Genomic DNA, 16,915 nt, shown 5'->3' on the forward strand with positions numbered 1-16,915 from the left:
TCTTAGTATGGACTCGATTTCTTAAGTGATATGCCAACTTTAATTTGCACGTAGCGGCCGCTTGAGTTCCATTTACAGCACAAGGGTTCAAGTACGTTGTTATGGGCACACGACCCAGCCGTCTGGGTTGACGTTCCACAAGAGAGGTTAATTGTTATTTGATACTGACGGAGAAATTGGTGTAGAGGTCTTACACACACACACAACCCCCCCCCCCCCCCCCCCAAGGTCCGGACCTAGATCAGTCGGTTATTGTATCTACTAAAGACAGTCACACGTAGTAACTTTACCCACTAAAGGCACAGTCACACGACAGTAACTTTACCTATTAAAGACACAGCCACATGGATTACATACACTGTTCTGCTTTCATATTCAGCTAACTGAAACTACCACAAACCATTTTACGAGTATTTTAAAATGCTTGTAAAATCTAAAAATGAACGAACTTTATATTACTTATTTAAAGCTACGTAGTCATAATTAAGTTATATACCAAAATACCCGTAACAAGTGTGATACGACGACTCTATGCATTTGGCCTAATTCAGTATTTCTCGGGACAAACCTAATGTTTATATTTCCAGACAACAATTTGTTGCGCCGCTAAGTAGGTTAATCCCTTTACAAGCATGCCTTTAACTCCAATTTATTGAACTTAATCCAGTTTTATGAAGTTAACCCAAGTTTAAGAACTTAACTCCAGTTTAACGACCTTTAATAGATGTTAAAATTTTGTTACTCGTGACGAAAGAAGAAAAATAAGAGGGGAAAAAAAAGAAAAAAGTTCCTACTAGAATAGATTTTTTTCCCGGATAAATACTTGTTCAACGAGCTCCTTTCGTGGGAGTTCCCACATCATGAATATCATCTAATCCCCGTTTAACGAGTTTTCATTGAGAATAGAAGTTGCGATTCGGAGAAAATGGACTTAAAAGAAATCGAAATTTGTAAAAGATTCAGTTACTTGCCACTTCAGCCGCTGTAAATGAAGGCCAAGATCCGATAACTCCATCAGTAAATAGGACGAGCTCGTCGAGAGATGCGTGGCGTAGTTCGGACGCTAGAGAGCGCTCTCTGGTGGTTTGACGAATCTCAGTAATTTAAAGTGATCGACCATCAATTTAAACACCACTACGTATTTTTCACTAATCTAAATCAAAGTTGCTTAGTCCATGAGGCAGGATCCAGATTGTGGCCAATCTGTACCACCTGGGGGGGGGGGGGGGGGGGTGAAGGAAGTAAATGTTTTGTTTAACGACGCACTCAACACATTTTATTTACGGTTATATGGCGTCAGACATATGGCTAAGGACCACACAGATTATGCCTACTTTATCCAGATGTGTTACAGATTTGTAGATAACCATTTCATTCCAACTTATTTTCGTGCTTATATCCAATCAAGGTTCAAACACGCTGTCCTGGGCGCACACCTCAGCTATCTGGGCTGTCTGTCCAGGACCCCGTTCCACGAAGCGATCTTAGCCCTAAGTTTACCGTAAGCGCATAGCTACCCTATGCACTTAAGTTGATCTTAGGACTAAGCTCGCTTCGTGGAACAAGGCCCGTTGTTAGTGATTAATCGTTAGTGAGAGAGAAGAGGGTTTAGTGGCCGTACACCAACCCATTGAGTCGTTAAAACTCGCTCTGGGTGGGAGCCGGTACCGGGATGTGAACCCTGTACCTACCAGTCTTATCACCGATGGTTTAAGCACGACACCATCGAGGCCGGTGTGTTTGTAGATAACCATACTTAGTGTCCGTTATCAAGGGATGAAACAAGGATATGTGCCTTTAAGAAAATCATTTAATGGGATTTACAGCAAGCATTCTGGGAGTAAATCAATACTAAAGCAACACGGGTCGCCTACCGGATCTAACACATTTTTAACTTCAAGGACCATAACTCTGTCAAACTAAGCAAATCCCAAAGAAAGTGATATTTGATCTATAATTGAACATGATAAACATTTACACAACATTTCAGTTCAACATTACAAGTATTACAAAAAAAAAAAAAAAAAAAAAAAAAAATATATATATATATATATATATATATATATATAAATCCGGAAAACTATATGTGCGTCAGATGGACTAACACACAGATTAACGGACAGACAGACAGAGACATATATACATAATCCTCTCTAGTTGAACTGGTAGGGGACTAATACCCCCCCCCCCCCTCCGCCTCCCCGAAACTTATAGTTTCAAGTTTTTTGTGTGTTTTTTTTAATGAAAATGTTTGCTGAAGTTTTTTTGTGTGGATTTATATCCCTATTAAAATTCAAGTACGCTGTCATGGGCACACACCGTAACTATTTGAAATGACTACCCGGGACAGACGTTAATGTTAGCTGTTGGTGGATAATGAGACAGAAGTTGGTGCAGAGATCGGACACCATCTCGCTGAGTCATTAAATATCAGATGGTGGGAGCTAGTACCGGGATGCGAACCCGAAACCTACCAGTGTAAGTATATTGGCCTAATCGCTAATAAATAGAGCGGCGGGACGTAGCCCAGTAGTAAAGCGCTCGCACGATGCGCGGTCTGTCTGGGATCGATCCCGTCTGTGGGTCCAGTAGGCTATTTATAGTTCCAGCCAGTGCACCACGATTGGTGTATCAAAAGGCCGTGGTATGTACTACCCTGTGGGCTAGTGGGTTAAAAAAAAAGCCCAAACCCAAAACCCACCCACCCCTCTAACAAACATATTGTCATACCCTGCATTGATAATTAACAACCCCCACTGACAATGACGCCTTCCTTTCCTGCATATATAATGAGAAGACGACGAAGAGGTTTGTTTTGTTTAACGACAACACTAGAGCACATTAACTATATATTCCTACTGATACTGATGTCTAGCTTTCTTGTATATATAATCCCGGGGTGAGAAGAGCACGGGCCCGATTAATACTGAAGATTTAAAGTTTCTTTTGTTGAACGACACCACTAGGGCACATTGATTCCTAATGATAGTGATGCCTACCTTTGCTACATATATAATTCCCGCACGGCCCGAGTGCGAGTCTATAACACCATTTAGTTGGTCCGATAGCCTGAAGCCCGGGGCTAGTGCTTTTTAACACCGGGCTAGTGACAAATGCAAACCCAGTAGCCCGATGAAAACAAAACCCGACAAGAAAACACCTATAGCAAAAATATATATAATAAATATAAAAGATTGTCAAAAATATATATAATAAATATAAAAGATTGTCATTAACAACGCATACTGAGACTGACTCCTACCTTTCCTGCATATATAATCCATTGGTGAGACGAAGAAGAAGAACAACCAGACATTTGTTTTGTTTAACGACAACACTAGAGCACATGAACTATTGATTCCTACTGACACTGATTTCTACCTTTCCTGCATATATAATCCCCAGGTGAGAAGAAGAAGAATATATTTGTTTTGTTTAACGACAACACTAGAGCACATTAACTATAGATTCCTACTGACACTGATGCCTACCTTTCCTGTATATATAATCCCCGGGCAAGAAGAAGAAAAAGAGGTTTGTTTTGTTTAACGACAACACTAGAGCACATTAACTATAGGTTCCTACTGACACTGATTCCTACCGCACGGGCCTGAGTGCGAGTCCGCTAGCCCGACGGCCGTAGCTAGTGCATTTTTAACACAAGGCTTGTGACACATGAAAACCCAGTAGCCCGATGGGCTAGTGAGTTGAAAAAAAAAAAAAACCCCCAGAAAAAACCCAACAACAACACCTCTAGCAAAATATTGCCATTAACAACCCATATTGACACTGATGCCGATCTTTCCTGCATATATAATGCCCAGGTGAGACGAAGAAGAAGAAGACATTTGTTTTGTTTAACGACAACACTAGAGCACATTAACTATAGATTCCTACTGACACCGATAACCTACCTTTCCTGCATATATAATCGCCTGGCGAGAAGAGCACGGGCCTGAGTCTGAGCACGAGTTCGCACAGGAAGCCGGCCTCTGTGGCCTGGAAGACCTCGACCCGTTTCAGCGTGTCCAGGTGCACGTGGATGGCGATCTCCGCCTTCAGCTTGTCCGGCAGCAGACCCAGGTCCTTCTCCTCGTCCGCCGACTTGTTGCACATCCACAGGTAGTCGAACCATTTGATCACTCGGTCCTGCAGCTTCAGGGGCACGCGGCGTAACCCCATATACGTCTTCACGGTGTCCAGGCGAGCTGAGGAAGAGAGGAGGAAGTTTGATAAAAATGGGTTGTTGGTAATTGTTGTTGATGATGTCATCGTGATCATCATCCTGATCATAATAATAATCATCATCATCATCATTATATTACTACTGCTACTATTACTACTGCTACTGCTACTACTACTATTACTATTATTACTACTACTATTACTACTACTACTACTACTACTACTACTACTATTACTATTATTACTACTATTACTACTACTACTACTATTATTATTACTACTACTACTACTACTAATCATCATCATCATCATCATCATCACCATCACCATCGTCGTCGGTGTTTTTGTCTTTATCTTGGCACCAACATTATCATCGTCATCACCATTATATCCACCATCATCATCATCGTCGTCATCGTCATCATCACCATCAAGAACAATATTATTATTATCATCATCATCACCATATTCATCAAGAATATCATCATCACCTTCATCATCATAACACATAACACAAAACCGTCTCACCATTGTCATCACCACAGAAAAGCAATACCTCTATTTGACTTTAATCCTACGCAATATTTGCACATTCAATAGCACCTAAACCAACCCTCACCCGCTACCGACCCTGGTCGTGCTGCATATGCTCCCTTGCATACACAAGCGCGGGCGACCCCCCTCTCCCACCCGGATCCCCACCCCAAACTCTTTCCTGTCCTGGACGGAGCAGCCGCCGAGAACCGACACCAGCGTCCATGACAGGCGTGTGCCACAGCAGCTTGTTCTGAACGTGCACGTGCATGTCTCTCACTAGCTAGTCGCAACAGTTCTAGCCATCAATCAATACCCTGGACATACAGCCCAGAGAACGGAGGTCCCTGCAACCCCAGCAATTGCCCACAGCAATCGGCAATGCCGTGGAGACTGCCGTGGAGTTTTTAATTCTTCACGGCACATTTTTTTTGTCTTTGTGACAATTTATATACATATTTTCAACGGCATGGGGTTTTTTTTTGGGTTTTTTTTATTTACTTTTTTTTTGCCATGGACTTTTCTTAATTGCAACGGTTGTCCTGCACAGCACAGCGTGCTTAAATTCATAAAGTTAAATTATGTTTTGTTTAACGAAACCACTAGTGGACATTATCTATCTCATCGGCTATTGGATGCCAAACGTTTGCCAATTATTCTGTTACGTAGTCTTAAGAGAAAGCTCGCCATATTTTCCCATTAGTAGCAAGGAATATTTTAACTGCTCTTTCTCATAGACATGAAGAAAAAGTAAAGTTTGTTTTATTTAACGACGCCACTAGAGCACATTGATTTTTATCTTATCATCGGCTATTGGACGTCAAACATATGGTCATTCTGACACTGCTTTTTAGAGGAAACCCGCTGTCGCCACATAGGCTACTCTTTTACGACATGTGGCAAGAGATCTTTTATTTGCGCTTCCCACATGCAGGATAGCACAGACCATGGCCTTTGTTGAACCAGTTATGGATCACTGGTCGGTGCAAGTGGTTTACACCTACCTATTGAGCCATGCGGAACACTCACTCAGGGTTTGGAGTCGGTATCTGGATTAAAAAACCCATGCCTCGGCTGGGATCCGAACCCAGTACCTACTAGCCTGTAGACCGATGGCCTACCCACGATGCCACCGAGGCCGGTCTCATAGACATGACTGCACATACAGTAAAGTACACTTATAACGAACATGCTTATAACGAACATGCTTAGAACGAACTACTGCTTAGAACGAACTGATCGTAAAGTCCCCGTTTTATCTCCCTATACATTAATAACGAATTTATGCAAATGTGTACAACGAACTACTGATATAACGAAGTAACTATCAGGGTCCCTTGTGATTCGTTATAAGAGTTCTTTGCTGTAAGAGGTGTTTGATATACCAGTCGTTGGGCACTGGTTGAAACGGGGACAAAACCTAGGTTAGGCAGAAAATTAAATTAAAAAAAACAAAAAACACACCCAAAAACTGATTAACTTTATTGCAGTAGTAAATGTAAAGCCATAACATATTTCCTCGAGGGGGTCCAAGCAGTATAAAGCACGTAGATAAGAACACGACACTGACGTCATTAATACGTGCAATTGGTTACAATTGAGAATGACAGAAAACATTTCCCATTATCCCACTTGAAAGCAGTTACAGCAGATTTAGCGAGAACTGACAAGAAGCAAGTTATCGGGCTGGTCAACCGTACGTTCATGCAGTGCGTGCTGATTATTGCAGAATATTGAAAGTTTCATGAAGAGTACCTGAGCATGTCGCATGCACTTTTCTGTATGTATGTCTTAAAGGGACATACCTTAGTTTTTAAACACTAAGGCATAGTTGTGTTACTATTAAAGCCGTTTTTGATCACTGAAATCATACTTTACTTAGATTTTATGGTTTAGATTATCAATTTCCGTACATTCGAAGTGTTTTTTGGTCATCTAGTGTTTTTAATATCACAAAATCCCTTTCTCATAGTTTTTAAAATGCACGTGTGTCTGAGAAGTAACAGTTATGGAGTCGAGTTTTAGTCTATTTGTAGAGGGTATTTCACCATTTCAAAGTAATAGACTCGTGTTTTACTCAATTGTAATTTATCCAAATGTGTTACAGGTTTGTAGATTAAATAAACTTAGTGTTAATTTTCACGGGTTGAAACTAGTGTCTGTCTCTTTAATAGAAACACAATTCAATTAAAAAACCCGCCTTCCATGCTTTATTTCGTTTCAATGTCATCTGCTGCACGTGTTGTCATCTACTTGATTAAATAACATTGACCTCTACTACAGACTATAGTAATTAGCCGAATATCTTTAAGAGCGTGTCTTCGGGTAGCTTCCATCGGTAAGAGGCTTCGTACCAAATGATTAATTTCATTTCATTTCATCTTATTTTCGTGCTTATATCCAATTACGGTTCAAGCACGCTGTCCTGGGCACACACCTCAGCTATCTGGGCTGTCTGTCCAGGACAGTGGGTTAGTTGTCAGTGGTTAGTGAGAGAGAAGAGAGTGTAGTGTTCTTACACCGACCCACCGAGTCGTTAAAACTCACTCTGGGTGGGAGCCGGTACCGGGCTGCGAACCCGTACCTACCAGCCTTATGTCCTATGGCTTAACTACGACACCACCATTCAAACCAACATTCCTCTCCTCCCCCATCCCCCAGAGGCGGATCTAGGAGTGCCCCTCCCCCTAAATTTTGCGACAGTTATAATTTTATTATACAAAAATGTATATTAATTTTCATTTTTTTTACGATCGCCTCCAAACCTCCCCCAAAGTTCCGTTAGCATTCCGCCTGATGTCATTGGGGATCCCACTAAATGGATTTTCTGGATCCGCCACTGCCCCCGATTCATTTCCCCATCAACTCAGTTGTTTTTAAATTACACCCGGGATGTCATAGCTGGCAGAACTGATCCTGTCAGCCACGCCATGCCACGTTGTTTCTTTAATTCCAGCGAACGCGCACAACTCGAGATACAGCAGACGACGATGAAATAATTCATCTTATTTTGTTTCGCCCGTGACCACGGTTTATAATTTGTATTCGCACAGTTCGATCCATCAGGGTCCGTGTTTTAGGCGAAACCGTCTCCCACTGGCGCGAGTGTGACGCAACCGCTCGCGGAAGAGGATTGTCTTTATTCTCTAGGGTATCCATGGCAATCTGTTGTCAGGGCAACCGAATGCTCCACAGACTCGTTTGGCATTCTAATGCATGGTAGTCGTACAAGTAAATTTAACCCTCGGACATATAATTTGGATCTATCTTGCGCCGTCTTAACATGGTTCGCGTGATCGCCCGGCGTACACAATTCACAATCCCGCGGACTGATCGTTCCTCACGTTGAATGACCCCTGCCTAATATGGCAGTTTAAAAGTCATGAATATGCATAACCGAACACGGATAATCTGTACCCAAGTACACTATGAATCAATCAACTAATTTAACGTGCCTGCGTCCAATTAAGGTTCAAACACGCTCGTTGTGGGTACAAACTCTGACATAACCAGATTAGCCGGAGTACTCTGACGGTAAGAGAGCTAGACGGACATTTGGACAGTTATTAACACTCTCCTACCGTCAGATACCAATCAATATAAATTCTGCGCAATCGCTGTCTACCAAACGGTGGTCAAGTATTTCGCTCTAATACAACAACAATCCTATGTTTGACATTAAATACCTTTACATCAATCATTTTCGAGCTCCCTGATAAAAACAAAATCACATATTAATAACTAAAACGCACACTACAGGAAGAAACCCGACAGCATCCCTTTTCAGTAATGTCACGGTTATATACGTATTTGTTGACGGGTTTCTTCCTGTAGTGTGTGTCTTCGTGATTAATATTTGATTTTGTTTATAACATTCTTTTTCTTTGTTAATAAATACTGATTAAACAATGTGCTAAGGTATTACTAAAACATTATTTTCCTTTCCAATTTTTTTTTTTTTTAATTCTTTTATTTTTTTTTTAATTTTTTTTATCCCACTGAACCCTTTACTTTGTCTCCTTTGAATTCCATCTCATTTCTTCCCGATCTGGCAACTCCTCCTATGTTTCAACTTCTTTCGCTGTCCACCTCCACATCCCAGTCCTTGTCCTTTCCAAAATAGCCACTGATTAAACAATAGGTTTAGCTAAAGTCTTATTACAGCATTCCTTTCATTTTCTAACACACGTCGATTAAACAGTCTTCTGTGGACATCATTAACCGAACATTTCTTTTTTCTTTCTTTCTAAAAGCTGATGATTAAACAATATAATGACGATGCCAGTAAAGCACTAATTAAAAAACAAACCACGTGGTGGTATCATTAAACAAACATTTATTTCCTTTAACAGATACTGATTAAAAAGTTCTAAAGGGGTCATTAAACAAACATTTATTTTCCTTTCCAAGCGTGTGATGGACCTTTAGCAGGGAGGAGGGCGTCAGGTCAGGTCAGGTCAGGTCAGGCTTAACGTGTACATTCAGAGCAAGCTGCTGTAGCGCACGCCTGTCATGGGCGCAGGTGCCGACTTATGCCTGCTCCTCCGCCCAGGACATGAAGAATCATGGTACCTACCGTACCAGGTATAAGCTATTGCGACCTAAGTTTATATGTCTAGTCGAGTCATGCCTCCCCCACCCCACTCCCCACTCCGAAAAATATATTGAGAAAAAAAAGAGATAATTTGCTAGACCAAGGAGGAGTTTCGAACCCCAAAATCCTTTCCCCTGTACACACGCCTACTTTCCTGAGATGTCATAAACCAAACCTACTTATCTTATTACAACTGGTGTAACAAAGACCGTGGTATGTGTTACTCTGTCTGTGGGATGGTGCATATAAAAGATCCATTGCTGCTAATCGAAAAGAGTAGCCCATGAAGTGGCGACAGCGGGTTCCTTTCTCAATATCTGTGTGGTCCTTAACCATATGTCTGACGACATATAACCGTAAATAAAATGTGTTGAGTGCGTCATTAAATGAAACATTTCCTTCTTTCTTTTACTTATCTTATCCTAAAAGTCGCTGATTAAACCATGTGCTGGGGTGTCGATAAAGTAAGGTTTCTTTTATTTAACGACGCCACTAGAGAACATTGATTTTTTATCTTATCATCGGCTATTGGACGTCAAACATATGGTCATTCTGACACTGTTTTTTTTTAGAGGAAACCCGCTGTCGCCACATAGGCTACTCTTTTTACGACAGGCAGCAAGGGATCTTTTATTTGTACTTCCCATAGGCAGGATAGCACAAACCATGGCCTTTGTTGAACCAGTTATGGATCACTGGTCGGTGTAAGTGGTTTACACCTACCCATTGAGCCTTGCGGAGCACTCACTCAAGGTTTGGAGTCGGTATTTGGATTAAAAATCCCATGCCTTGACTGGGATCCGAACCCAGTACCTACCAGCCTGTAGACCGATGGCTAACCACGACGCCACCGAGGCCGGTGCTCGATAAAGTAAGTCCGTTCGTTTCGTATTCAAGTTCCACTTTTACGAATGTCTACCATAATGCTAAAATACTACTTCTCTACACATTCATGGGCCACGCCAGTTTACAAATACTGATTTACGATTTTCCAATTCCAGTTTCTGTTGCGCTCTCGGTACCATAATGCTAAAATACCGAAAATCGGTTTCACGGCCTTGCACGATAATACGTAAAACAATGTTCCATTTATGGCTTCAAGCCTAAACCTTACACGACCTATCAGACAAACGAAAGCCTAAAATTAATTAAGCGTGGCTTTAAAATGGTTAGCGAGACGAGCCCCCATCGACTTTGGCTGTGCAAATAAAATTAGTCCGTGATACCGTGATACGTGTGTTAAGAAACCGGCGAATTACCAGCACTTATTGAATTAATTAGAAAAACAAATTTTAAACAAAGCTTCGCAAGTATTGCTTTCGTCGCAACGGTCTTTGATTAGGTGTTTCTGGGTGTTGGCGAGAGCAATGGAATAAAATGGGAAGCAATTCCAAACGTTGTTACCGGCCTCGGTGGCGTCGTGGTTAGGCCGTCGGTCAACAGGCTGGTAGGTACTGGGTTCGGATCCCAGTCGAGGCATGGGATTTTTAATCCAGATACCGACTCCAAACCCTGAGTGAGTGCTCCGCAAGGCTCAATGGGTAGGTGTAAACCTCTTGCACTGACCAGTGATCCATATCTGGTTCAACAAAGGCCATGGTTTGTGCTATCCTGCCCATGTAGTGTCGACAGCGGGTTTCCTCTCAAACTCTGTGTGGTCCTTAACCATATGCCTGACGCCATATAACCGTAAATAAAATGTGTTGAGTACGTCGTTAAATAAAACATTTCTTTCTTTCCAAACGTTGTTGTTTTTTTCCTCCTTTTTTCTTTCTTCTTTTTTCCAACATAGATCGTTATATCCTGGTAAGATTTTACAATGATTATATAGTCTCTGAATGACGAAGATTGTCATATTTATATCTTGTTGGTGATAATGTCATTTAGAACTGTAGAATCTATTTTGCGACGAAGCGGTAATGATATTTCAACATTAAGTGTTTGATTTTGGAGTCACAGCGTACGGAGTCACAGTGATTTTGGAGTCACAGTGTCGAGGGTTGGAGGGGAGAGATATCCATAAGCGTACGAGACAGGGGGCAGGGGTGGGTGGTTGGGGGGACTACCTCCTCCAATGCTGGAGCAAAACCTTCAAATTCGGGCAAACATGGTTAAATTTATTTTTTCTATTACCTGGAAACATTAACCAACTGCCAGGCACGGCGGAATAGGGGATGGGGGTTGGGGCGGGTGGGGGGTGGGCTCTAGCCCCTGCAATAATTCTGAATAAAAAATATTATTGGTAGTAATTCTTACGGCAGAGATGAATTTTACTTGTAGAATGCAGAAAATTGCATTTCAGGACATCTAGTGTTCAAAAGTTTACAGGGGAGCATACCCCCCTAACCCTCTAGAAACTTTGCACTGCACCCTCGATCAAAGTCAGCCCCCCCCCCCCCCCCCTCCGCCAATGTGTACTCGCTTTCGTTTCCGCCATGCCTGGCAACTGCTGATAATCTAAACAAAACCAAGTCCTCCGTTGATATCTCCAGGTATTCATTCGCAAATGGGTATCAGAATTTGTATGAAAAGACAGTACCTCAGTGGTTAAAGTACTGCCGTCCCGATCGATTTTAGCCGGCCAGCATCAGCAGGGACCGGGATATCATTGTATCTGTCGTCCCGCCGGACCGGGATATCATTGTGTGTGTCGTCCCGCCGGACCGGGATATCAATGTGTGTGTCATGCCGACGGACCGGGATATCATTGTATCTGTCGTCCCGCCGGACCGGGATATCATTGTGTCTGTCGTCCCGCCGGACCGGGATATCATTGTGTGTGTCGTCCCGCCGGACCGGGATATCATTGTGTGTGTCGTCCCGCCGGACCGGGATATCATTGTGTGTGTCGTCCCGCCGGACCGGGATATCATTGTGTCTGTCGTCCCGCCGGACCGGGATATCATTGTGTCTGTCGTCCCGCCGGACCGGGATATCATTGTGTCTGTCGTCCCGCCGGACCGGGATATCATTGTGTGTGTCGTCCCGCCTGACCGGGATATCATTGTGTCTGTCGTCCCACTGGACCGGGATATCAATGTGTGTGTCATGCCGCCGGACCGGGATATCATTGTGTGTGTCGTCCCGCCGGACCGGGATATCATTGTGTGTGTCGTCCCGACGGACCGGGATATCATTGTGTGTGTCGTCCCGCCGGACCGGGATATCAATGTGTGTGTCATGCCGCCGGACCGGGATATCATTGTGTGTGTCGTCCCGCCGGACCGGGATATCATTGTGTGTGTCGTCCCGACGGACCGGGATATCATTGTGTCTGTCGTCCCGTCGGACCGGGATATCATTGTGTGTGTCGTCCCGCCGGACAGGGATATCATTGTGTCTGTCGTCCCGTCGGACCGGGATATCATTGTGTGTGTCGTCCCGCCGGACAGGGATATCATTGTGTGTGTCGTCCCGACGGACCGGGATATCATTGTGTGTGTCGTCCCGCCGGACCGGGATATCAATGTGTGTGTCATGCCGCCGGACCGGGATATCATTGTGTCTGTCGTCCCGTCGGACCGGGATATCATTGTGTGTGTCGTCCCGCCGGACAGGGATATCATTGTGTCTGTCGTCCCGTCGGACCGGGATATCATTGTGTGTGTCGTCCCGCCGGACCGGGATATTATTGTGTGTGTCGTCCGCAGGTGTATCGCGAGTTTCTGTGTTTACTGGCCTTGTAATTGAGGAAGTGGCGACAACAAAGGATGGTTTTGGCGTGTGTGTGACTTCAAGTGGTGCGACACAAGTATTCGTAAGATTTGACACTTGGAAGTTTGACAGCAGACGATTACTGTTTGATGTCTAAAAATAGAATCTCAAGGAAATTCCTCGGGGATTCCTTTGTTGACATAATTCATAAAGTAGTTCCCAAAAATAGTGCTAAACTGAGATTAATGATGCTATGAATGTCAGTTTTTATCATCACGTGATACGAATTTGACCAATCCAAGGGTTTATAACAAAGGCATTTTTAGAGATTGGAATTATATGGGTAATACTAAATATTACACAACTGATATGGTGCGGTTATCAACGGCTATCGTCAACTGCCTTTATATAACAAACACGTGTCTAACACTAGGTAACACAATACGGGCGGGATGTATCCCAATAGTAAAGCGCTCGCCTGATGCGCAGTCGGTCTAGGTTCGATCCCCGTCGAGTGGCCTATTGGGCTATTTCTTGTTTCAGCCAGTGAAACACAACGGGAATATCAAAGGCCGTGGCATGTACTATCCTGTCAGTGGGATGGCGCATATGAAAGATCCTTTGCCACTAATGGAAAAATGTAGCGGACTTCCTCTGTAAGACTATATGTCAGAATTACTAAATGTTTGACATCCAATAGCCGATGATTAATAAATCTGGTGATGTCGTTTAACAAAACAGACTTTGACTTTCTCTTTATGGTACAAAAAACATGTATTTTGTTTTTGTTTTACAAAGACAAAGCTTGAATTTCTTGGTCATTGATAACACTGTTCAGAATTCTCGAATAAATTTAGAAATCGTCTGAGGTCGAAGCTTGCTAACATATTATAATACTAGCCCTGTCCCCCCACCACCCCACAAAAAAAAGAAAAAAAAAAGAAAGAAAAGAAAAAAAAGAAGAAAAAAAAGTCTACTGGTATGTGATTCTATATATTATTTTACATACCATCTTTCTATGTTATGATTAACAAAAGTTTAATTAAATAACACAACTTACTTCGTCTGGAAAGTTAAATGAATTTTGTGGAATTGACAGAACGCTGAGCGTCCTGGCTAGGAGCATGACGTCATTCGAGTGAACACGTACTACGCATGCGAGATTTTTTATTACACATATGTTCAATAAAAACAATTTTTATTGCACGTTCAGAATTGCCTTTATTACTATAGTAAGATTAAATAGGTATGTAATAATAATAAAAATATTCGCGATATTGCAGCTTTAATGCGCGTATCACCTGTCGGCAGATGTACATTGCAACATTAATGTAAATCAATCCGCAAACATCGAGGCTTAAAATAAATAGTTTACAGTTCAGGGAATCACTCATCAAAAAAGGTTAATATCGACGACAGGCGACTGTTCTAGTGGAATCTGTGAAAGCAAACACTTGCCGTCTAGACGGTAGTATCCCGAAATAGACTGAATCCCTACCGAAGATTACGCCAATAATGCATTCTCAATTACTCGGAAAACGAATTACATAGTGACATGGCCTCAGACCACAATTAATTTCGCTATATGTTTCTATATAGCCTTAGTGGCTATAATATTTTTATTAATATCAGCAGGCCCGTGAAGTTTTGTATGTACCTTTGCCTGCATGGGGGACACATACCCTGAAAAGGACAACCCCTGTTGTCCAGCTCTTTCTCCCAGCATATTGGTTTAAACAGACACACCCTCTAAACCTGGCCGGAGTACACCCATTTTACACAAAAAGCACTACTTTTGCATGGGCCGGAATTACCACAAACAAGTCTTCAATGTCAACAAGTTACACATGTTTACAAACTACATGCTATCCCCTGTCACTTCAGTCAAACAGTTGCCACTTCATAGCTGTCTGCCATGAAATAATCACAGTCAAACAGCAGACTACCTGCGCGGTGAAACTTCCGGATTTTGGACAACCAAATGGGAAGATAACTGTAATCTGAGGCCACATGCGGGCGTACAATAAAACAAAAGGCAGAAATCAAATTTGGGCTTACCGAGACTAAGCGAATTAGGTTGGGTTTCTTCCTAGCTCTATTAATAACGACAGGTGGAATAGAGAGAGAGAGAGAGAGAGAGAGAGAGAGAGAGAGAGAGAGAGAGAGAGAGAGAGAGAGAGAGAGAGAGAGAGAGAGAGAGAGAGAGAGTGTGTGTGTGTGTGTGCGTGTGTGTGTTTGTGTCTGTGTGTGTTAGTGTGTGTGTGCCTGTGTGCATGTGTGTGTGTGTGAGTGCCTGTGTGTGAGTGCCTGTGTGAGTGCCTGTGTGTGTGTGTTTGTGTCTGTGTCTGTGTGTTTCAGTGTGTGTGTGCCTGTGTGTGTGTGTGTGCCTGTGTCTCTGTGTGTGTGTGTGCCTGTGTGTGTGTGTCAGTGTGTGTGTGCCTGTGTGTGTGCCTGTGTGTGTGTGTGTGTGCCTGTGTGTGTGCCTGTGCCTGTGTGTGTGCCTGTGCCTGTGCCTGTGTGTGTGCCTGTGCTTGTGTTTGTATGTGTGTGTGCCTGTGTGTGTATGTGTGTGTCAGTGTGTGTGTGCCTGTGCCTGTGCCTGTGCGTGTGTGTGTGTGTGTGTGTGTGTGCGGGACACGTTTTCCTGCGATAATAGAAGCACAAATTTATTACAGAAACGAAAATATAAAAAATCATCCTAGATTAAATCTTAGGAGTGTACCTGACATTTAAATCAATGGAAAAAACCTTCAAGTTGAAGATTAGGAGACCTGGCAGAAAATTGCGATTTACAGCGTCACAAGTACAAATTGTCAACGACATCAATCAATTGGCATTTTAACACTCACATGCACAGTAAAACGTCTTTTAGGTGGGTATCAAAATGTGGCATCATGAAAACAGTTTTATCTTTATTTTCTACTTGTTTTCGTACTTATATCCAATTAATGTTAAAACACGTTCTGAACACACACCCATAAGCGCACGGGACAGAAGGGCAGAAGTGGGAGGGGATAACTGGACCCCTAGTGCTGGAGCAAAACCTCAAATTCGGCAAACATTATACAGATATTTGGACAAAACATATTAGCCTGCTACCTTTTTACCATGTATCTCCATCATTCTACCCTCAAAAGTAGTTGTAATCCATATTTAAAGGGACATTCCCAAGTTTGCTGCATTGTAAGATGATTCCGACTAATAAAATATGTCTACAATTAAACTTACATATTAAATATATTTTCTTGTTTAGAATATCAGTGTCTGTATGTTCAATGTGTTTCTGGTCGTCTTAATATTTGTAAGAAGGATTTTGTCTTCAAATAATTTCGTACGTACGACAAAAATCTTTTTTAGGAAATGAAATTGAACCCAGTACAAATATTAGAACGACCAGAAACACGTTTAATATACAGCTACAAATATTTTATGCCGAAAAATATATTTGATATGTAATTACATTCGTCAAAAAGTCTCTGTTAGTCGATAACATCTTTAAAATTGCAGCAAATTTCAGGAATGTCCCTTTAACTTTGTGAGTCGTTTGCAACCCTATATTGCCGTTTGGCAGTAATGCTAATATGAATAAATGCTGTTATCCAAATTCGGGCATTTTCGTTTAATTCGAAAAAAAGCTAGCCAGCCCCCACCCATTCCCCTTTCAAAAATGGAAGCCCGTACGCCTAGGCACACACCTTTAATTTCTGAGCTTATCCGTTAAGCTGTATCCTAACCGGACGCGAACGACGCGAGCGATTAATTTAGAAATCACCGATTTCAACCGCCATATCCTAACCACACGCGTGCGACACGATAGATAATTATGTTGCGTCGCACGCGTGCGGTTAGGATGCGGCAATTAAAATCAGTGATTTCTAAAATAATCGCTCACGTCCGGTAAAGCTGTATCCTAACCGGACGCGTGCGACGCGAGCGATGCGATATTTA

At 42.4% G+C, this 16,915-nt stretch overlaps 1 protein-coding gene across 1 annotated transcript in view; it reads right to left on the minus strand.

Annotated features, from left to right (window-relative positions):
• The window catches only part of LOC121375370 (cyclic nucleotide-gated channel cone photoreceptor subunit alpha-like), a 174,214-nt gene that overhangs the window by 32,419 nt on the left and 124,880 nt on the right, over positions 1 to 16,915 (minus strand). Inside the window, exon 2 of the mRNA XM_041502792.1 lies at positions 3,915 to 4,208. Within this exon, the coding sequence (XP_041358726.1) occupies positions 3,915 to 4,208 (294 nt within the window). The remainder of the gene's footprint in view (positions 1 to 3,914; positions 4,209 to 16,915) is intronic.

Source organism: Gigantopelta aegis, chromosome 1 (assembly GCF_016097555.1).
Source record: "Gigantopelta aegis isolate Gae_Host chromosome 1, Gae_host_genome, whole genome shotgun sequence".
Taxonomy (NCBI): Eukaryota; Metazoa; Mollusca; class Gastropoda; order Neomphalida; family Peltospiridae; genus Gigantopelta; species Gigantopelta aegis.